This window comes from Micromys minutus (assembly GCF_963924665.1).
Source record: "Micromys minutus genome assembly, chromosome: 9".
Taxonomy (NCBI): Eukaryota; Metazoa; Chordata; class Mammalia; order Rodentia; family Muridae; genus Micromys; species Micromys minutus.
Window position 1 is genome coordinate 46,936,615 of NC_137978.1, and position 23,553 is coordinate 46,960,167.

General features: G+C 47.9%; 1 protein-coding gene across 1 annotated transcript; it reads right to left on the reverse strand.

Annotated features, from left to right (window-relative positions):
* Positions 1-360: 360 nt before the first annotated feature.
* On the reverse strand, positions 361-20,795 carry SMPDL3B (sphingomyelin phosphodiesterase acid like 3B). The gene is made up of 8 exons (XM_080920612.1): positions 20,670-20,795; positions 12,349-12,562; positions 10,990-11,087; positions 8,203-8,346; positions 6,464-6,636; positions 5,069-5,249; positions 4,813-4,946; positions 361-1,044 (listed from the first exon to the last, which is right to left on the reverse strand). Exons 1-8 carry the CDS (start codon positions 20,746-20,748, stop codon positions 679-681), a joined length of 1,389 nt encoding a protein of 462 aa, XP_080776738.1. The 5' UTR covers positions 20,749-20,795; the 3' UTR covers positions 361-678.
* Positions 20,796-23,553: the final 2,758 nt, after the last annotated feature.

The following is a 23,553-nucleotide window of genomic DNA, read 5'->3' on the forward strand; positions in this document are numbered from 1 at the left end:
GTGGTCAAGCAGGAAGGGGGCGGGACAGTCCTCCCTGGAGGCCGGGCTGCTGGGCGGAACTTCCCCCATCTCGCTCCGTCCGGGGCGGAGCGAGCCCGCGACCCCGCCCCCCAGGCCCCGCCCCCAGCCCACCCCGTCCAGAGCCCGGCTTCTACTGGTTTGGATTCTGTTTTTGTAGCTCAAGTTAACTCGAGTGGCCACAAAACTAGAGCCCAGAGTCCGAGCCGTAGCCATGATCCCTCACGGTTGCACTGTCGCGAAACCAAATCAGAAAAGTCTTTTATTTAAAAGGACCAGGGGATTTTGCAGACCACGTGGGTTCCCGGTTCACATCAAAAGCACAGAATCTCCAGGGCCCCATCTTCCTGCCGGCTCACTTTACTGTGATGATCAAGTGCATGGTACTTTGATATGTTTGTATTAAAGGAAATAATGCGCCAAGACATGTACCACAAACAAGTTTTGTGGATAAAACGTGAAACTTGGAAGAAATGTGCTTCTTAGCGCCCTCTCTGGTGAGTCCAAATGTCCCATCCCACTTTCCTCTCCACAGACTGATGGCAAAGTTCATCTCTCTCTCTCTCTCTCTCTCTCTCTCTCTCTGCATCCTGTAATGTTGCCCAATTTTACTTGGAGAAGGATGAATCAAGTAAGAGGGTGGGCTGCCAGTACCTACAGTCACAGCACCTCCAATACGTGCAGGCTTGGCAGCAGAGTCAGTACGAGCAGGAAACCAGGCACCAACTTGGCACCAAGACCATGCAAGCAGGTGGCATAAGTGTTGAACGCCACGTGTTGTATAGCACAAACATGCTCCGTACGGCAGATGTCCTCACAGGGCAAATGGTTGTAGCTGACCGAGTTATAGATGTAATAACGTTGCAGGACGTGCTGCTCACTGGCGATGCGGGTCAGTGCCGTGTGCATGGAGCTGGCGCTGGCATCCTGCACCTGGTAGGCCTCTGTCAGGCGGTATTCCTGTTCCCACCGTGGGGTCTCTTGTACATTAGCCTGCCTCAGGTTCAAGAAGTAGGTCACCATGTCCTGGATTAGAGGCACAGGGTATGTCAGCGACGAGCAGTTGATTACTTCTACCCACAACCCAACCTATCCCCAGGCTCTTTCTCCAGGTGGATCGAACAGCTGCTGTTTGTTACCCTGTGTCTGGTTCCAATAAGGTAACTGCATCCGAACCCCCATTCTACTGGTGAAGACATGGTTTGAATCTGAAGTAACCCCACTGGCGCATTCTGAATGTTTGTTCCCCCAACTGGTAGCACTACTTTGGTTGGCTGTGGAATTTTTAGGTGGTTGGTTTTTAGGTGGCGTGGAATTTTTAGGCGGCAAAAGGACACCACTGAAGCTGGTTCTGGATCCTGCACCCTGGCGATATGAGGGGTCCCTGATACATGCCATGCCCTTCGCCACCGTTAACTCTGCCATGCCTTCCCCAACAGAATAAAGTGTGGTACGCTCTAGAAATAGTGATGTTGGTATTGCAATCACAGCGTTGCGAAGTAATGTGGCCTTCTCAGAGTGTGCAAGCAGCAAGCATTCTGGGGCGGGGTAGGATTAGGATCCAGAATAGGACCTCACTATATGTATGTTTCTGTGTATGTTTCCTGTCCTGCCAAACTGGCAGGCACCACACACTCTTCACAGAAGCTCTAATGCTCAGGAAATCTTCTCAGAGTGAAGGGGAATAAAAATGGTGGCAGTGGGGGCGGCGGGGTGGCTGATGTTAAAGAATTGTGGCTGATAAGGGTTTCCAGTTCAAACAAGATCCTCTAGGACTCAGCAGTGCCCTCAGACAGACAGGTAAGAGGGGCTGGGTGGATGGGTGGGAGCTACATGTGCCAGGCACATGGCATTGTTGCACCAAGTCCTCTCTGTGCTGTAACTTCCGGTGTATGGGGGAAGCAGTAGTCAGTGGATAGACTCTTAAAAATCCCCAGGCCTGGCGCCAGCAAGATGGAACCGCAAAACGGAAGGCATGATAGAAGGTAAGAACTAACCTTGTCAAGTCTTACACACACACACACACACACACTCGTACACACAGTTGTACACAGACATGCACACACACACATGCACACACATGCACACACACACGGTTTTTTTTTCTATTCCTCAGACTTGAGCAAAAGAGATGGTTTTGTGTTTAAGAGTACTTTTTAAACATTTACTTTATGTAAAGAGAGTATCTTGTGTGTTATTAATCTACGGCCTATAGGAAAGGGTGGAATAAAAGGTGGGTCAACAAAGAAAGAATTCTGGGATAGAGACAAGCTCAGGAGGTTCGACAGAGGAAGGTATTAGGAGACAAGTCACATGGTACCTAAACACAGGTAACCATCCATGTGGCAGAATGTTGATTAAAATAAATGGGTTAAGGCTGGAGAGATGGCTCAGTGGTTAGAGCACTGATTGCTCTTCCAGAGGTTCTGAGTTCAATTCCCAGCAACCACATGGTGGCTCACAACCATCTGTAATGGAATACGATGTCCTCTTCTGATGTGTCTGAAGACAGCTACAGTGTACTTATATATAATATAATTAATAAATCTTTTTAAAACATTTTTAAAATGGGTTAATTTAGGTTATATCTAGTCAGAGAAGGGCCTAGCTATACAGCCCACGTATTTGTAAATATGTCTTGAGTCTGAGTATTATTTCTGGGAGCAAGGGGTTGGAAGGAAGAACCAGGACCTAACTACACTTTGCTTTTTAATTTTTCGAGGTAGAGTATATGCACAAGTGTACAGGAACCCACAGAGGCCAGAGGAAGGTGTCAGATTCTCTGGAACTAGATCTACAGGCAGTTGTGAGCTGACTAATGTGGGTGCCAGGGACTGAACTTGAGTGTTCTGCAAGAACAGGATATACTGTTAACCACTGAGCTATGCCTCCCAAGGGCACTGTTACACAACTGAGGAACCTAGTTTATATCCTAGCTCACCCTTCCCACCCCTATCCCCCACACCAAGCAGGGCACTGTGGCTCATAGCTGTAATTCCAGCACTCTGGAGACAGAGGCAGAAAGGATGTATCAGGGCTGGTGAGATGGCTCAATGCTAAAAGAACCAGCAAAGACCTGGGTTCAATTCCCACATGGCAGCTCACAACTGTCTGTAAATCCAGTTCCAGGGGATCTGACACCCTCACATAGACATACATGAGGGCAAAACACCAATAAATAAGCATTAAAATTTAAAAAGATGGGGATGGGGAGATGGCTCAGTGGTTAAGAGCACTGGCTGTTCTTCCAGAGGTCCCAAGTTCAATTCCTAGAAACCACATGGTGACTCACAACCATCTGTGATGAGATTTGATGCCCTCTTCTGATGTGTCTGAAGAGAGATAGCTACAGTGTATGAATATACATAAAATAAATACATCTTTTTTTTTTTTTTAATTAAAAAAGAAAGGCTGCACCAAGCATCTGCCAACAAATCTGGCTCCTCAGCCTCTGAAATACCTTCAGGCTCTGATGCTTCTTGGCAGCCTGGCCCCAGCCACCACCCTCTGGCAGCTGGTGTCCTTACATCCCAGACCTTAGTCACAACAGTCTGATTTTGTGAAACTGTGAATCAGATCAGTTTGCGTTTCTGTCCCCAGCTCTTCAGATCCAGACCTTGTCTCTTGGTCTTGAATTCACTATGTGGTCCAGACTGGCTTTAAATTTCAGCCCTGTGCCTCAGCCTCCCAAGTACCTGGCAGTACAGTCCCATGCCTGCAGGCCCAGCTACTACCCTGCCTTTCCTGTCTCCCAGGTTAAGTTTCACTTATTTATTTACTGTCTTCCTCCTGTAGGGATTTTGGCACAGGACAGTGGTTATTCTGTTGTTTGGTTTTGCAACTCCTAAGCTTTGAACAGGGCGTGGCATGTGGCCTGTGCTTAGTACATTCTGTTGAAGTAGTATCTCTTTTGCCATTTCAACAATCCCAGCACATCCTAGGAGGTGAAGAAGTGTTCACGGGGTTAGGGTCTGGGTGCTAGCTGGTGAATGGAGGGGGGCAATGGGCTTGAACTCAGACTGTGAGAAGTCTTCCATACCAGCCTCAGGAGAGACATTTCTATCTTGAGGGCACTCAGGAGATCTTTAAGGTTTGTGAGCCGCAGAGAGGCAAAATGAAGTCCCGTGTTTTAGGAAGACCAATCCCTTCTGGATATGGCAGCAGGGAGATCAGGCAGTCTTAGTAACCCAATACAAGGAAAGGCTTGGGGGAGGAGTAAACCTGATTTGGTGGCAGGTGTCCAACAACTAAGGTTCTAACCAAGATTCCACTTTCCACGGTGGTTTAGATATGGCTGGCTAAGGGAAGAGGCACTGTTAGGAAGTGTGACCTTGTTTGGATAGGTGTGGCTTTGTTTGAATGGGTGTGGCCTTTGTTTGGATGGGTGTGGCCTTATTTGAATGGGTGTGGCCTTGTTTGAATGGGTGTGGCCTTGTTGGAGAAAGTGTGTTCCTATGTTCCTGCTCAAGCTCTGTCTAAGTGTGGAAGAGAGTCTCCCGCACCTTCCAGTCAAGCTGTAGAATTTTCAGCTCTTCCTCCAGCACCATGTCTGCCTGGACTCTGCCATGCCTCCCACCATGATGATAAATGGACTTAACTTCTGAAACCGTAAGCCAGCCCCAATTAACTGTTGTCCTTTAGAAGAGTTGCCTTGGTCATGGTGTCTCTTCACAGCAATGAAACCCTGACTAAGACATCGTGCAAGGCTCAGTGGCTAGTAGCAAGTTAGCTGAGGGTTAGGAAAGGTGGTGAGAGGCTTAGATTCTCCCAACCCAGCAGACACAGACTCCTAACCTTCAAGTTGAGTGTGGCTCGATCGTACTCAAAAATGCGGATCGCTGGATTGTTGGCCCCATCGACCACTCCAGGTAATGTGGTCTTCCACGGGGTGACCCCAGGTGTGAGGAACATGACGCTTATGGGGGCACCTTTAGGGGGAAAAGACAGCAGGCTGAAAGGGGTAAGGAAAGAAGAGGCTGACAGGAGACCAGTTCCCTCAGGATGGGTACCTGTGTTACCATAAAACATCAGGATGGGTACCTATGGGTACCTGTGTTATCATAAAACATCCGGAAGCTGTCAGTATGGTGGTGTCCAAAGAACTGCCCTGCTATGACGTGATGGTGTTTCTGGATCACCTTCAGATACTCCTCATTGAAGCTCTCTCGGAACCAGGCCTTGTTCTGTGTCTTCTCAAAGAACCCTGGGGGTACGTGGCCAATAATGTACACCTGCAGGAAACAGATCAGAGATGCTCTTTCCAGCCATCACCACCTTCCAAAACCTGTCCAAGCCGTCCCTCTCAGCGTAGCCCCGCAACACACCATCCACAAACACTTCCTGATCCTTCAGAGAGGGCTCCTTGGCTCCCAGAACTAGGCCTGATCCTCCGTGGCTGTGTGAGAACACTACGTGGTCATATGCATTTGTGTTTTATGTTCCCCAAGGCAACTGGGCACTTGGCCACCATTGCAAAATGTAGACGGGGGTGGGGCAGAATTAAGAGCATGTGCTTAGCCAGGGGTAGTGACTCACACCTTCAGTCCCAACACTTGGAAGGCAGAGGCAGGCAGAACTCTGGGAGTTCAAGGCCAGCCTGAGTGTGTATATATGTCAGACAAGACAGATACACACGCATATGTGTGTGTGTGTGTGTGTGTGTGTGTGTGTGTATGTATTCAGTAAGAGTGCTCTATCTGCATGTACACCTGTGTGCCAGAAGAAGACATCAGATTCCATTACAGATGATTGTGAGTCACCATGTAGTTGCTGGGAATTAAACTCAGGACCTCTTAACCTCCTGAGCCAACTCTCCAGCGCAAGAGCATATATTAAAATTAAAGGGCATGCATGAGCTTTGGCCTCTAACTTCAGCTAGGACACCAGCTGCATGTCATCTCTCTGAGCTTCAAGTTTCTCGTTTGGAAGAATTTCCACCTGGTGGAGCTTGCTACCAAATTAAAAGAGGGGGGAGTCTGTCCAAAGCTCTGCGTGTCTGCTGTCGGCATGATGAGCGTTCACAAGCACCAGCCACGGAGTCCTCCTGGGGTCTGCCGGGTGATGCATGGACTCACACAGGAGCCATTATGCCAGTCAGACAAGATGGACGCCCCTAACATCCAGGCACCTCCTTGGGGACACAGTACGCACTACTGCTATGAATGTGGTAACGACGGAAAGACACTGGACCTTGGAGCAAGGACACTGGGGTTCTAGGCTCTTGCTTACTGTGGGATGAGACCATCACAGCCCTTTGAAGCCCTAAGACATGCAGTGTGCTTCAGGGCCTCAACTCACAGGGTGGCTGTGGTGAGACGAAGCCTCTTCTGGGACTAGGCTGCTGTAGGTCTCTCAGGGATGTGAGAGTGGGGTTGTAAGTCTGCGCCTGGTGGAAGATTTCTATCAGGAAGTATCCGGGTGCACAGGAAGAAGCAGGAGTGCTTACCATCTCCCCATCCCGAGATGCATTGTTCAGGACATCTCCCAACCACCGGAGCTGCTGACCAGGGTCGGCCATGCCGGCTGTCTGCTCATTGCTGCTGTAGTACAGATTGGTGTTGAGGACCACGACTCGCCCTGCCCTGCTGGGACCCGGCAACTTCTCAGAATAGAAGGCACCTAGGAGGTCATAGTCAGGAAGAGCCTGAAGTGGGCGTGCCTCAGCCACCCTGCACCTCACATTCTGACCTCTTTCCCTGGCGCCCTCCCTTCCCATAGGAGGACCATCTAGGAATAAGAGCAAAAGGTTCTGAAGCCGAGTTCTAATCCTGTCTCTACCATTCATTTAGCTGTGCAACCTGGGAAAGTTACTTCACCTCTCTGTTCATTATTCCTCATCTGGATAGTGGGCTAAAATGATGTGTGGTCTCTATCCACTGCTGCCTCTCCTCCATCGCCCCAGAAGCTGACTTATTTAGGCAAAATCAACAAGCGGCTCCCATGCCTGCTGTGCTATGGTTTGTCCAAAGGAATCCTAGCAATGGGAGACCAGGGATAGGGAAGACGGCAGTCAGGAAAATGTTGAACTAGCTATATCTCTATACCAATCATTCTCAACTGAGCAATGTGGCCCCCAAGGGACATCTGTCAATGTTCAGAGACACATTTTGTAGTCACACTAAAGATGCTACTGGCATCTAGCAGTCTGAGGTCAGAGACACTGCTAAACACCCTACTTGTAGTGAGAATTCTGGAATTTTGGCTTCTTTAAAAAATAAAAGCAAAACATAGTAATAGCTAGGCAGTGGTGGCACAGGCCTTTAAGCCTAGGACTCAGGAGGCAGAGGCAGGCCAATCTCTGTGAGTTCGAGGCCAGCCCAATCTACAGAGTAGGTTCAGGTCAGCCAGGACTACACAGAGAGATCTGTATAGAAGAAAACAAACAAACAACAACAAAACAACACAGAAATATTGTAAGAATGTACTTCCATCTTAATCCCAGGTGTTATGGATGTAGGGCTGCTTCAGACTGTCTACAGCAGCTATGATTTGCCCCATGCGCTAACAGAAGCATGGTTTTGCCAGCTGAAAAAGTAATTTCGGCCATTGTGTGATGTTTGGAATGCTGGGAACTTTTCAATCCCAGCTTCCCAAGAGTCAGTATCAGCAGTTGTTGGTCATTGAGGGAGGTTTGTTGCGGTTTGCTAGTAGCCATGATCAAAAGATGAAACAAAAGGAAAGACATTAGATTCAGGGGTTTTCTTAATTCCCCTCTCCCCCTCTACTCTCCTATCTAGTGTTAGAGGGTAAAAACGGGAGATAAAGGGTGGGAAAAAGAACCTACAAAGTAGCAAAACCAGCCACACCTGCTTTTGTAGGAACAGAACAGCTCTGCGGGACAAGGAGCCCACCAGCCAGACTACAAGGGCCGGAGATGCTTGAGCTGAAGATTCTGGAGTGTCCTAGGGTTGCTAGGCGAGTCCAGTAGGGCACTGTGGATAGTGCCTGGCACCTGCTGGTGTAGGAGCACCTTTACTGCTATGAGTTAGGTACAGGGTTGGGGAGCCGTCCTAGATTCTGTTCTCAAATCCACTGCCAAGCCGTGTGACCTCTGACTCATTCTTTTGTTCTGTAAAATGGGGATAAAGTCTGTACCTATCTCAGGGCTTACTGTGAAGATGAAACTGGGTCAGACCCTGCCTGACATACAGAATATGCCTGTAGGGTTACAAGCGTCATTAATACCTTCTTTGAAGAGAGCGAAGGATTCGTTACTGAGCCAGGGTCTCCACAGTTCTGCCACCTGATTGTAGATGCTGTTGCTCTGTGCTGGGAACTGGTTCTTAGGGTGAAAGTCATGATTTCCCAGAGCAGCGTAGACTTTAGTATCTGAAAGAAAAAGAAGAAACGTTAAGGAAATATGCAAAAGCATCCAGCATCTTCAGCAGTCACAGGCCCTCAGAGCCAGAGGGGAAGAGAGAGAACAAGGAAGAGAAAAGCAAAGATAGGCAGAAAACCCCATCAGAAAACATCTGGCAGAGCATCACTTAGAATGGGGAAGGAAGAGCCATCAGCTGCCTGACTCCCATTTCCCAACCCTATCGTAGCAGGGACTATGCTGACCCTTTCGAAAAGAGGCCCCTCAGATGATAAGGGGGAAAAGCAATTCCTTATGGTGATTGATTAGCCACTGGCGTTCTTGTCATTGACAGATTCTCTTGCTTCTGGGAGGAGGTCTGGCACACCTCATGAGGCCTTAGGATTTCCCCTCATTCAGGTGAATCAATAAATATTCTATTGCAAACCTGCCATATGGCAGCATGGAGCTGGGCCAGGCTCTCAGATCCAGACACAGCAGTGCAATAGACAGGGAACAGTCGGGTATGTGAAGTCTGTGCGCTGTGGGAAGAGTAACAGAGGTGGGGAGAAGAGAGCCGGAAAATCCCGCCTTCAAGTGGCCTATGGATAAGATTGAGGTATAGGGGAGCCCTAGAGACAGCCTCCTTTGAGACAGCCTCATGCTTGCTTTTTATGTTGAGAGTTGTGGTGGGTTATGTTTTGTTTGTTTTGTTCTTTTCTGAGACATATACAGTCTCACTGTGAAGCCCAGGCTGACCTTGAACTCTGCATCCTCTGCCTCCTACTAAGTACTATATAGGGCTGCTACAGCACCTCAGACTCACTGCTGCTTTTGTTTAGTCTCTGTGTCTGGCATGCTCTAGTTGCCCAGTAACTATTTAACAATGAACCACAACAATAGAAATTCTTAGAAAAAGCTACACACCTTTGATCCCAGAACTTGGGAGGCACAGGCAGGCAGATCCCTGTGAGGTGGGGGCCAGCCTGGTCTACAGAGCTAGTTCTAGGTCAATCGGGCTACATAAGAAAGAGTCTGTCTCAAAAAACTAATAATGATAATAATAATAATAATAAAAGTTTACACTGTCTGCTGCTACTGTGGGCCAGCTCCCACCATAAGCAAAGGCTGTGTGAAGGCTTGACCTTCCCTCTTCATCAAATGTCCCCACTTTCCACAGTCGTAGCTCAGGAAGAATCTGCTGATTGACCGAATGACTGGATAAATTACTAATAATCCTCAGAACAAAGCCATAGAGCAGGCGTCACCATTTCCCCATTTGCACAAGCAGAAAACAGTTGCTGAAGGGATCGCCTAGCTGATGGCAGAGTAAACTTTAAGGTCTGTTCGGCTGCTGCCTTTCTGGTCCTGCCTTGTCCACCTACGTTCTCGGCCTCTCTGACACACTAGAGAGGCGAGACTAATGTGCCATGCGATGGTAGGAAATATAGGAGCACCATAACTGGACAAGCAAAACTCCCCAGGTCGGCCCTTCCTTCTCACACCCAGGGACTGTGCACGGCAGGCAGGCCCTCTACAGCAAAGGCTCAGGGTTGGTTATGAGTCTGAATTCATCACTAGAAAGTGACTCCTGAGCCACCACTCCCTAACTGCATTGTGGGTAATAATATTGTAACTGTGGGTGGGTCAATAGCCCATTTGGATCCTAAGTAGCGACCTCTGCTGGAAAAGGAACAAGCCCTAACTTTGTGAAACTTGCCGGGCAGAGACAGATAAAGCTCGACAGATCCAGGAGTCTTTGCAGATGCTGCTTTATGTCAAGGGAGAAAACCACAGGAACCAGAGCAGTGCTCAGATGCGAGCATAGAGCCTCACGCTTGCCACATGACCCTGACTTGATGCCAAGACTCATTAGGAAAATTATAATAGCTCCTGTCTGCGGTTGTCATGACAATGGATGCACTGAAGTCTGCCAAATTCTTAGAGCAGTTCCTGGTACTTAGCACTCAATATATATATAGCTGTTGATTATTCTTAGCATCATGATTCTAAGTATGTGGGTCCCGGGGGGCCATGACTATGACCTTTAGAAGGAACAGAAGGAACTGGATACTGATAGGCCGCTATCTCAGGTTCCCAGTTGGCAGCCTGTGGGCCTGATTCAGCCCCCGGGACCTTGTGCTTTGCGTGGCCCATTTAAAACCGTCTTCAAGGGCCAATAGCTGGGGCACACAGACCCTCTTTTCCCTGTCATGTCCCTTAGGGTGGCTCACACACTCCCATTCCCTGCCCACTCAGCCTTGCTTGAAATGCTTAAGAAGCTCTGAGCGACAGCACTTGGCTGGCATCTCCCAGATGGTGTGAGGACAACAGATACCAACACTAGTGTCAGGGCAGGACACAAGGCCCTGTGTCAGCCCGAGTGAGGCTTGTCCAGGGACACCTGTGTGTAACTGTACACACCGTGACATGTAAGTCTGACATCAGAGAAGAGTGTGAGACACACAAATGTCAACCAACTCTTTAGCGGCTGCCTGTGTTGCCACAGGGCGATTGTGCGAAAGGTAAGAAACACTGGCTGCCAAGCATTGGAAACCTGGAAGCAGCCACTGTTGTCAGCAAAGGTCCTTACTCCAGTGCTCCTAACGCTGCCATATCCCATGCCAGGCCCCCCAGGGAACAGGGAACACTGGCAATCAGACAGCGAGTCCTACCTGGAAAAACCTCCTGGATGAGGTTGGTCAGGCGCTCCACAATTGCCAGCACAGCTGCCTCCCCTAGCCTCTCATTGGAGACGTGTGGTGTGTCATCCCTGTAAAACATCGGTGAGATGGTTGGGACAGGCACAGGAGAAAGAGATGACAGCGAGTGACCAGAAAGCTGTAGATATGGCCCCACACATCCATCCACATGACCAGGAGAGACAAGGCACAGTGCAGCCAGGCAGGACAGAAGTAAAACCCATGCTGTCATTTCCATGCTGGCTGTGAAACCCTGAGAGGTTGGTAGCCTGTCTGAGCTGCTATTGGCTCATCTGTAAAATGGATAATGACGGGTACGTAACCCTAGAGTCATATAAACTGAATAAAAATAAAACATCTGCAGCTCTCTGGGAGATGTCTTTATAACACAAGAGCTATAAAGAACCCTAGAAGTCATCTTGTCCAGTGTCATTCAGATCTGCAAGCTCCTAGAAGCTTCTAGAAAAATGCTGTCCCTGGGGAAGAATCACAGATTTCCCAGAATCTGTATTTCAAAGTGTTCTACAGTTTTTAGGGCCCTTCCTCAGAGGTATCAGAACTCTTCCCCCCAAGCAAGACCCCCTCGAAGGATTCTACTGATTACTGGGCCCAAGACTGGGTAGTGGTGGCACATGACTTTAGTCCCAGCACTCCAGAGGCAGAGGCAGGCAGATCTCTGACCTGCCTGGTCTACAAAGAGCATTCCAGAACAGCCAGGGCTATGTAGAGAGACCCTTTTTTGAAACAGCACCCCACCCCCAGCACCTGCCACCAAAACAAAGAAACTGAGGATTGTCCAGGTCCTCCTGAAACATTGCCATGTGGAGCTTATCCTTAAGAAGGTTAGCCTTTCCTCCTGCACTGGGCCCATGGCGTGGCCACTCCCACTTCATAGTGAGGAACAGTCAAGAACATCATGGGTTTCATCCCAGCTCCTAGAATCATCACTGAGACTGGCAGAGGGAGCACCTGGAGCCATGAGGTCCTCATACCTATCCTCACACCCGGGACACCACATCCGGTAGGAAGTGCTCCCCCAATCCTGCCGTGCTGGTCAGTTGCCCTGTGCAATTCCCACACCCCCACAGGTTGCTCTGCTGGCTGGAAAGTTATGGTCACTGGGCTCAGCTGGATCCTCTGGAAGCCTGAAAGCCCTCAGAAGACCAGTCCCTGTCTCTGCCATCTCAGTTCCCCAGGGTCTACCCCGGGACTGAGCAAGCAGCAGGCTGACTGGCCAAGTTCTCTAAGTCCTAGGTGTTCACCTGAGATGAGGATTAAAGGAGACTGAGGAGGTGAGGGGCCCGGCTCGTATGTAAATAAGACTGCACTTACCCTGTCCAGAAAATGAAGTCTGGCTTTGGTTCGAGCTCCTTCATGGCATAGATGGAGAAGTTGATAAGGGCCCAAGGAGAATCACAGAGGTAGTCACCCCAGGGGCCAGCATTCGGCACAGGCTGGGAGCCGGCTGACGGGCACACCTGGAGGGGGTCTTTGGATACGGTATAGTTGGGGTCCAGGTGCAGGTCAGAGATGTGCCAGAACCTCCCTGTGGGAAAAAGAGAACCTCCCTCAATGCTGACTGAGGAAGAAGCCCTGAGATAAACAGACTCCTCTGGACACCAAGTTTCAAGAAAAAGTTCTACGACCGGCTCTGCCCAGCCAGTGGCTTTTTGTCCAGGTTCTTACCATTGCCCATCCCTGTACCCACAGCAGCTGCATGAGGGATGGGGCCACATGACCCTCAAAGTGCCGAGCCAGGTGCTGGTTAAGGTGAGAAAAGTGTATAGGTTTAAACACTCAGACTCTGGATCCATCTAGGAGCTGTATGGCCTAGGGCAAGCTCAGTCACTCAGCGACTCTATCGCTAGATCCAGACCCTGCATACCCCTATGAGATATTAGAAAATAAAAATAAAAATCTGACCTGGGGGAGAAGGCTTACACCCAAATGAGTTGGGAGACCTTGAAACCCTGGGGAGTATGTGTGGAAATGAGAGAAGATCAAAGCAGAGGAGGATGGAATGTCTGATGGACAGTGCTCCTCACACAGATGTGCTCCTCACACGGGTGTGCTCACAACCATACAGATTTGGGACATCAGCATGCACTGTGGGAGTCATGTTTGTTGCAATGGTTGACAGGATTTTGCTCCAAACCAAAGGAATCTGGTGTAACACAGAAAAAGGAAATAGAAGCCAGCAAGGTGGAGCATGGAGCTGGATAACCAGTCTCTTTCTCTCTCTCTCTCTCTCTGTCTCTCTGTCTCTGTGAGACAAAGCTAGCTTTGAGCCCAAGATCCTTCTTCGTCAGTCTCCCAAGTGCTAGAACTACGGGTGGACCGCCACGCCCAGTTCTCCATGACTGCAAATCGAAAGTAGGTCCAGCCTCTGCCCTGCATCCTGTGTTCTGGGCTGACATAGAGAGAAGCCTGGGGATTACCTCAACCTCCACCGCCGATGTAACTTCCTCCTCCACCTCCTCAAACTCAGAATGAAAAGCCCGCATCCTTCCCCACAGGAATCTGAGCCTGAGGCTGGGGCCAGAACGTGAATGTGGAACCAAAACAGGCCCTGGCGCCTCTCGGTCCTAAACTTCTCCAGGTACTCTTAAGAGCTTGAGGGGGGGGGGGGGGAGGCCTTGCCTGCCTCTCCTGACCTATGCCTGATTTTTGGAAAGGACCTAAAACTTGCTCACACTAAGATATGAATGACTGATTAAGCAAATTGTTACTCCTCCCGTGTGATTTACAGCTGCCCTGCCCACACCCAGGAAAGTTTGATTATTATGTCCACTTTGCTGATAAGGAGGCAAAGTTCAGAGGTCAACAGGCCTGAGATCATGTGTCTTATGGCTCTGACTCTAGAGAGATTGCTGTGTGGTCAGCTCAGTGCCCTACTGTCTTCGATGGGTGTCTAGTTAACAGTATGAGCCTACATTTTGATATTTTACCCAAATAAAATTTTTGTTTCTAACGGGAGGGGATTTACCTTTCCACAGATTTCAACCCCTATGAATCAATTCCTACAGGAGCAAAACCCTAAGCCAGGGTAAAGGAATTCAGTGCCCCGTTCTAATCAACAGATGGATGGGCTAGTGTACCTTCTGAGTGCCTGGGCATCTGCTTTCTCATGCCTGTGCCATGTTTTATGCCAAACTGGCCAGCGTAATGCAGCAAGATGATACCAACTTCTGTCTGGCATCCTCGGAGGACCCGGGCAGAGGTTATTGCCCTGCCTCAAGGAGGATCTTTCTCAATTAACCACAAGCACTTGGTCTCTCTGATATTAGCCACAGTGAAAGTTTCTTCATTCCAGAAAGTCCTAGCTAGTGCTAAGGCCAGGCCAGTTGTCAGTAACTAGTAAAAATGAAACTACACCCAGGGGCCCCAGCACTTTCTGAGTGATGTGTGTGTGTGTGTGTGTGTGTGTGTGTGTGCACTCGAGTGCATATGTAAATCAAACTCTAGCCCTCCCCGAACTGCCTTGTTTTGGGAAAAATCTGCACAGAGAGATCTCAGGAGTTCAGGTGATCCTTCCCCTATTCAGAATTCCAAGTAGCTGGAACAAAAGGCATGTGCCACCACTAAGCAGTTGAAGTAAAGATTCTTTTTTGAGGGGATTAGGAGGTGGGTGGGGTCTTAAGACTGGGCTTTTCTGTGGAGTCCTGGCTATCCTGGAACTCACTCTGTAGCCCAGGCTGGCCTTGAACTCAGAGATCTGCCTGCCTCTGCCTCCTGAATGCCGGGAAATAAGGCCTGTGCCTCCTCCGCCTCCCAGAAGTAAGGATTCTTACACTTATTTGCGAGACAAGGAAACCCAAGTTCAAAGTCATCCTCTCTGAATCTGAGGCTGCACACGGTGCTATAGTAACGTGAACTATAGATCCCAGGAAGCTGACTGTTTAGATGTATTAACCATAAGAAAGTGGGGGGAGGGAGCAACCACAGTCACGCCCACCTCTTATCCCCGAAATTGGGAGGCAGAGACAGAAAGAGCAGGAGTTCAAGACCAGCCTGGGGCTAAAGAGATAATTCAATGGTTAGACCTAGTGCCAGCACACCAAGCTGCACATCCCACCACTGTAACCCCAGCTCTGTCAGTAGTGAGAAGACACAATCCCCAACTTGAAGGAGAGACCCTGTCTCAAAAGAATAGACAGCGAGTGACAGAAGGCACCTAATGCTTTCTTTGGGCCTCCACACACTTGCACAGGCACACACAGAATTAATGAAATCTTAAAAAACAAGAGCAGAGGCTTCAGATGCCTTATTCAGACTTCCACTGTTTGGAAACGGACTATTCACTTGAGCTATTAAAAAGGAAAGCTGCTGTCTTATGCAGTGGCCAACATCTGTAATAGGGAGACTAAGGAAGACCACTAGAGGTCAGCCTGATCTACATACTGGTTTCCAGACTAGCCAGGGCCACATTCTAAGGCCCTGTCTCAAACAAACCATCCAAAAATAAACCAAGCTGACTACTACTTGTGAGTCATTATTGCACGCTAATATTATTAGTTAATTATTATGGATATAAGTAAACTTGGTATCGAGTTCAGTGAGAAGCTGAGGGCACAAACCTCGGTAGATAGGAATTCTAGATGTATTGCTCACAGCTGCACAGACAAGGATGGCTGTCTCTGGGGAGCAGCTTGGAGGTATGTGAAGATGGCGTCTGGCGAGATGGGATAAGCATGCAGCAGGTGGACAAGAGTCAGTTACTTTGTATTCAGTCTTTGAGGGGTGTCTGAAAGTCCTCCCTGCAGAAAGGACAGGTCCTGCCTACCCAGCCTGTCTCCTTGGGACTATCCTCAGCAGGTAATGAGGCATATTTAAAGGAGGATAACAGACAGTCTGATGTTGTCTTATTCTGGTTCGGTCCCCAGACCCAATAGGCCATCTCATGTTCATTTTGAAGGTTTAGACCAGTAAAAAGACAGAGCAGGTGAGGCACCTGCCAACAAGCCTGAAGACCTGGAGACCAATCTCCAAGACCCACATGGTGGAAGAAAGGAACCAATTCCCAAAATGTTCCTCTGACACCCACCCATGGCATGTATATGTGCATGCACATATAAATAAGTAAATAAGTATGATTGTTTTAAAAGATTTATTTATTTATTATATACAAGTACACTGCAGCTGTCCTCAGACATACCATAAGAGGCATCAGATGCCATTACAGATGGTTGTGAGCCACCATGTGGGTGCTGGGAATTGAACTCAGGACCTCTGGAAGACCAGTCTGAACCACTGAGCCATCTCTCCAGCCCGTAAGTTTCCAAAGGTAAAAGTCACACCAGTGACTGGCCTCAGGTTTTCTGAGGCAGGGGGTTGTTTTTTGAAAGGAGATTAATGATGTTTGGAATCAGGGAAGCCATACACCTTTGTTTATGAAGTCAGGCTGATCCACACAGGCAGTGGTGATGCGAACCCAGCTAGATTTCCCTAGCTGAACCTCAGTTTCTTCACAGGGAAAGCAAGCATGAAGAAGCCCAGGGAAAAGGGAGACTGATGAAAGTCCTCTCCTGAGAAGCCTGGAATAGGGGTAGTAGTGGGGGCTAAGACACCAGCCTTAGGATCCATTGCCAGAGCCAGACTGTCTCTAGAAGCGATCCTTCCCCTCCCCTCCCCTCCCCTCCCCATTCCCTCCCCTCCCCTCCCTTCGATTCTCTCTTAGGCCTGTCTCCTTCAGTGAAAGATGATAACACTACACAAGGCTCTTTCAAAATTCTAGCTCCTCAGATTCTATGATCTGTCTGTCACCACGTATAACCCACAAAATGCCCTTGCTACAACTTCAGTCCTTTGCTGTTGACACTCAGCAATGATCTAAAGGACATCGTGGGTGGACAAGATGGCCCAGCACGTAGACATGTGCTGCCAACACTGAACACCTGCGTTCGATCCCAGGGATGTACATGGTGGCCGGAGAGAGATGAGTTCTGTAAGTTCTACCTGTGCACACATCCCAAGTAAATAAATGAAATAAAATTTTAAGCACCTCAACTGTAATTCCTTCTCTGTAAACTAAGACTTGAGGTAAACAGGGCAGTGGTAGCACATGCTTTTAGTCCCAGCTTTGGCAGACAGAGGTGGGCAAATTTCTGTGAATCTGAAGCCAGCCTGGTCTACAAGAGTGAATCCCAGGACAGCCAGGACTACACAGAGAAACCATGCCTCAAAAAACCTAAAAAAAAATATAAAAATAAAAAAAAATGAAATACTTGAGGGTGCTAACATTAGCATTTCCTGCTCCTGTGCTAACTACATAACCACCCCCCAAACAGCTCCCCAGTTAGTGTCTCATGGGTGAGGAAGCTGCGGCCATGCTCCCTCAGCCCCCATGCAGCCTTCAGGACATTCCCAACATTGCTCACCCATACTGGTGGGACTTGTCTTCCTCTGTATCACATGACTTGGGGGAATGAGGGATGTGAGGTGTGACACACAGGCTGCTTGGGAGGACAAGGGATTGCATGATGGGACAGCACCCCAACTCCTGGGTAAGGATGGTAGACCGCACAGCTCAACGCAACTTGGAGGCGACTGCTGTCTGATCAGGAACTAGGCAATAGTCAGTGTCCTGTCCATCAGGAAGATGCTGAAGACACTGCAGGTGCTATGGAATCCTGTTTTTTGTTTTTTTCTTACAGATTTCTTTTTGTTGGGGGGGGGCGGGGGGGGTGTTTAGGACCAAACCCAGGTCCACAGCCTTGCTAAGCAAGTGCCCAACAACTGAGCTAAATCCACAAGCCCTTCTTTTTGTTATTTTAATTATGTGTATTGAAGAGTATTTGTCCACTAGAACGAAAATGCCTGTGGGGGCCAGAGGTGTGGGATCCCCTGGGGCTGGAGTTACAGGAAATTGTGAGCCTCCCAGCATCAGTGCTGGGAACAGAGCTGTGTTCCTCTGCAAGGGCAAACACATGCTCTTAACTGCTGAGCTGTCTCTCTAGCTCCTGGAATTCTTTTGGAAATCTCCTTTCTGTTTTAAAGTTATACATGTGTGAATTTCAGCAAATCTGAAGAAAATAGAAAAGATAGTCTTTAGAAAAAATTGGGCTGGAGAAATGGCTCAGTGGTTAAGAGCACTGACTGCTCTTCCAGAGGTCCTGAGTTCAAATCCCAGCAACGACATGGTGGTAATGGGATCTGATGCCCTCTTCTGGTGTCTGAAGAAAACACGGTGATCTTATACATATAAATAAATAATTTTTTTAATTAATCCACAGTTCTAGGGAAAGCATAGAAGGGTACTCATCTTACAACATAAAAAAAAAACAAACAAACAAAAAAGAAGAAGAAGAAACCCCTGACTGTGGGGTCTCAGACAGGCATCGTCTCCCACAAGCTTCCTCTGAAATGAATGTGGCGGTAACAGCACCCACTGTCCTGGGAATGTCCAGACACAGTGAAGCCAGATGTGGTGGTGTGTGCCCGAGGTCCTGACTATCAAGGAGGTCAGGAGGGCCACTTGAGCTCAGAGGTTCAAGGTTAGCCTGGGCAACCCAGGGAGCTTTGTGAGATTGTGTAATCTGTACAGCCAGGGGATCCAGCAGCAAAGGAGTTGCCACCAAGCCTGACGGCCTGAATTTTATCCCTGGGACCCACAAGGTGGAAGGAGAGAACTAACTTGTCCAAGTTCTCCTCTGATCTCCACACAATGTATGTGTGTAGACATATAATATACATACATATATATTTTAAATGTATGTGAACACACTGTCACTGTCTTCAGACACACCAGAAGAGGGCATCAGATCCCATTACAGATGGTTGTGAGCCACCATGTGGTTGCTGTGAATTGAACTCAGGACCTCTGGAAAAACAGTCAGTGCTCTTAACCACTGAGCCATCTCTCCAGACCCCTGTTTTGTTTTTTTGTTTTTTTTTTTTTTTTTGTTTCTTTTTTAAATCAAGATTTTTATTTTTTTTGCCTTCAAATAAGTTTTTTTCTCTCTCTCTTACAACTTTAAAAAATATGGAACGCTTCACGAATTTGCGTGTCATCCTTGAGCAGGGGCCATGCTAATCTTCTCTGTATCGTTTCAATTTTAGTATATGTGCTGCCCAAGTGAGCACTCAAATAAGTTTTAAAGAGACGGTCTTCCAAGAACCTAATGCCACGTTTAAGATCACTGAAAGTGCTGGACAACTGTTAAGTGCCCCTGGTCTTCCTTAGTGGGCTATTCCTGCAAAATACCACATTATAGGCAGAGCTCAGATGGACAGCCTGGGTTCAGGTCCAGACTCAGCAGCTCTGGGACCCTGGGTTAGTTACTCTCTAAAGTTCAGTTTTTCTGAGTAAAATGGAGATTAAAAATATGTTACAAGCTAAGTTGTTGTACAGGTATTACGTAAAATATATATATATATATATATATATATATATATATATATATATATGCACACGGGCTGGAGAGATAGCTCAGTGGTTAAAAGCACCAGTTGCTTTCAGAGGATTCAGGTTCAATTCCCCAGCACTCACAACTGCCTTTAAATCCAGCCCCACAGCATCTGCCTCTTTTGGCCTCCACTGGGCAGCAGGCACACATGCAGGCAAAACACTCACCAAGGTAAAAACAATAAACTTCCTTGAGCAGTGGCTTGCAAATCTTTCCCACTACACCTACCTCCTTTTCTGAGTTGTAATTCAAAAAGCAAGCATAACTTTTGACTGGTGCACACAGTCACAGCCTTCAAACCCAACATTTGAGAGACAGAAGCAGCTGGATCTCTAAATACAAAGCCAGATTGATTTACATAGCAAGTTCTAGGCTAGCCAGGGCTATACAGTGAGACCTTGTCTAAAAAAAAAAAATTAAATTAAAAAAAAAAAAAAAAGCCTTCAAGGTCACCTTGGAATTCTATACCTTAAAAACAACAACCACCACCTGGATTATTTCGTCCCAGCCAAAGGAATGTTTCTTGAAGTCTTGATTTTTTTTTCTCCCTGCTTTCTTTCTGTCTTTCTGGTTCCTATACTTACCCACGGTACAAAGATGGGCTTTTAACTAATGGTTTTGTTTTTAAGGGTTTTGGGGTTTGGTTTGATTTTGTTTTACATTTATCTATGTATGGGGTGGGCAGACGCCACCAAAGACAATTTGCAGGAATAGCTTTTCTCCTTCCACAATACAGGTTTGGGGAACTGGAGCTCCGTTTGTCAGTCTCGGTGGCAATGTTTTGTGCGTTTCTTTGCTGAAGTCCCAGAGATGGAACCCACTCATTTGAACAACCACTGTACCGCAGTTACACCTGAGCCTTCCATCAGAGTCCCGATGAAGTTCGGGGATCTTCTCTGCCACCTGCTTCCTGTCAGTGGCTGGCTTTCATGCATTAGATCCTTAGCCAACTCTCTGTCCTGCTGTTAAAGTCTGTGTCCTGCTTCTAGCGACTGCTAAAATCCCCTGGCACAAGGAGCCTCTTTGGTTTGGTTTTGCTAGTGGACCAAGGTGTATCCTAGACTGCCCTTGAACTCTGTCGACCAACGCTGCTACACAAACAGCCTTGATAGCTAAGTCTCTGTACTTTAACCTCTAAGATACTTTCCTTTTTCAGCCTCGTTCTATGAGCGGTTCCCAGCAGCCCAGACCCCACCCCCAATTCCTAGTAGGAAACGAAGATCAAGCAGGTTTTTCCCGTAGCCCTACCTAGTTCAGCCCCTGCGACACCCCAGGGGGGCAGGAATATCAGCCACCCGAGCAGCGTCATCCTCAGGATCGCCTTCATCTTCGGGATCGCCCCATGGCGGCAGAAGCTCCTCCAGGTCGTCTGCGCCGCAGGTTCCCACCAACTTGTGGCCAGCCACGTGTCTGAGCAGAACTTCCCGTTTGGCTGCTACCAGAGTTCCAAGTTATCCTGGGCGGATAGCTGCTCTTGCTTTTCTTCCCTTGCCCAGCAGGGCGTGCGTTTGATTGGAGGAGGCACGCACCAGTGAGCGCTGGAATATCCTGCAGGTCTCTGTGGAAACCGCGTCTTGTCTTGCAAGATGCTGTGTTAGAGTTCTTGACTTTTCGAGCGTAATACAGAAGTACTGGGAGCAAAATGATACGATCTTTGAGGTATGCTTTAAAATCGTCTAGTCGAATTGAAGGCGTTTCAGTTCAGTCAGCCTCCAGAAAATGCACCAAGCACTCGTCCCCTCCTTGCAGATCAGCTTCACGGATGAATGAATTAGCTGCCTCTGGAAACCAAAGAGCCTTAAAAGCTAGGTGGAGCTGTATGAATAGAGAACCTAAATTTAAGTGGTAGCCTTTATTCAAGGATGGTCCCAACACTCTTAAGGGGGAGGCAACAGGATTAGGAGTTCAAGGCCATCCTAGGCTACTTTGATGATGTTGGGGCCAGTCTGGGATACCTGAAGCTATATTACAAACAAACAAACATAGAGTTCTTCACTGATGGGGACAATATACCTTGAGACAGGGTTGAATCACCTCTCAGCGAGTTACCTAACCTGAGACGGAGAGGAGCACCGTGACTCAGTCTGAGGAGGGTGATGGGAGGTTTCTGGGAGATGACAGAAACTTAGTCCATTTGGTTTGTTGTTGTTGTTTTGGGTTTTTTTTTTTTTTTTTTTTTTTTTTTTTCTTGCTATTAGGGATGTTTTGTGTTTTGTCATTCTGGTGGTTTATTTTGTCCTTTTCATTTTGTTGTTCCTGTTGTCGATTGCACAGGGTTGAGACTCAGATTCTCAAGCAAGGCGAACTACCTCACAGCCGTACGCCCGCCCACGCTTAACCAGCTCGAGCTTGAACAAAGGAAAAACAGCTTGTGTGGGGGTGGAGGGAGTGTTAGGGAGGCAGAAGGAAGAGTGGAGAGGGAATACTTTACAAGGGGGTGACAGGACGGCTGAAGCTTGGGAGCAGGCAGGAGCCCCGCTGTGCTTAGATGTTTGAGCTGGGAGTTTTGGGGAGCCAGGGAAAAGATCAATCACAGGCAAATTGGAGCTGGAGAGATGTCTCAGCAGTTAAGAACACTTGCTGCTCTTGCAGAGGACTCGGGTTTGGTTTCTGTCAATTACATGGAGGCTCACAGATGTCTTTAACTCCAGTTCCAGGGCATCCAGTGCCCTTCTCCGGCTTCTGAAGGTACCAAACACACACACTGCACATACATGAAGGGAAAATACTCATATACATAAAATAGGTATAAATAATTTTTTTCTCTTCTTCCTTTCTTTTTTCTTTTAAGATTTATTTATTTAGTATATGTAAGTACCCTGTAGCTGTCTTCAGACACACCAGAAGAGGACATCAGATCTCATTACAGATGGTTGTGAGCCATCATGTAGTTGCTGGGATTTGAGGTGGATCTCTCTTAGTTAGAAGCCAACGTACTCTACAGAGTGAGTTCCAGGACAGCCAGAGCTACACAGAAACCCTGCCTCAAAACACATAATAAGCAAACAAACAAATAAATGTATATATGAGGCCAGTGAAGCAGGAGAGTGGACTTGCCTAGATGAACCAGCGACCCCCTGGGGAGCTCAAGGATGCTCTCATAGAGAGTTTGAAGCCTGGCCTACAGGAGACCCTGTCTAAGGGAAACAAGGAAAGAAATGTAGCTCAGATTGCTTGCCTAGGTTGTGCAAGGCCCTGGGTACCACCCTTAGCATTGTACAAGCAAGCAGGGAAGGAAATGAAAGTGAGGGAGGAGGCAGCGAAAGGGGAAGGGGTGGGAAGGAGGGAAAACAACCTTTGTCCATCGGAATGGTTCAGACTCTGTCCTGTGAGCAGAGTGCCAGCAGGGCTAAGTTCTGTGCCCATGCAGAGTCCTGACTCACCCAGAGGAAGCAGGTGTCAAAATGGCTACCAAATCTGAATTTTCTGCCAGGGAAAGGAAAGAATAGAGTTCAGAGAGTGAATGCTGTTGACTTAGCCTCAGGAAAGTCCTTTTGAGTCAGAGTGCTGGAAGGTGTCTAAAGCATGCTGGGACATGGGTCAAGGGCTGCTACCTCCAGGGCTGACAGGGAGTTAGCAACCAGTAGGCCTGGAACTGTAATGAGTAGGGATGGTTCCTCCTCAACCCATCTGGGGGGTGCTAGAGAGCCACCCATCTTCTGGCCAGGTGCAGGGGCTTCTCTTAAAGTACTTCAGTTTTGCTCTTTGTTTTGTTTGTTTGGATTCATTTTTGTTTGTTTTGTTTTTTTTTTTTTTTTTTGGTTTTTTGGTTTTTGTTTTTGTTTTTGTTTTTTTAGTTTTTCCACGAAGCTCTATCTCTGTCATCACTACTAACTAATAAGACAACACGTGCACATAGAATAGGCCTTTTGTTTGTTTAAAAAGTTTGTTTTAAGTGCTCTCAGCTGAGAGGTAATAGCAGTGCATGCCTTTAATCCCAGCAGAGGCAGGTGGATGTCTGAATTTGAGGACAGCCTGTTCTACAGAATGAGTTTCAGGACACTACAGCCTACACAGAGAAACTCTGTCTGGAAAACACAAAAACCAAACCAACTACAACAAAAAGTGTTCTCCAAGGTCAGAAGTGTAAGGCAGATGGAGCTGCAGTGACAGTTGTGTGAGCCGTCCAACA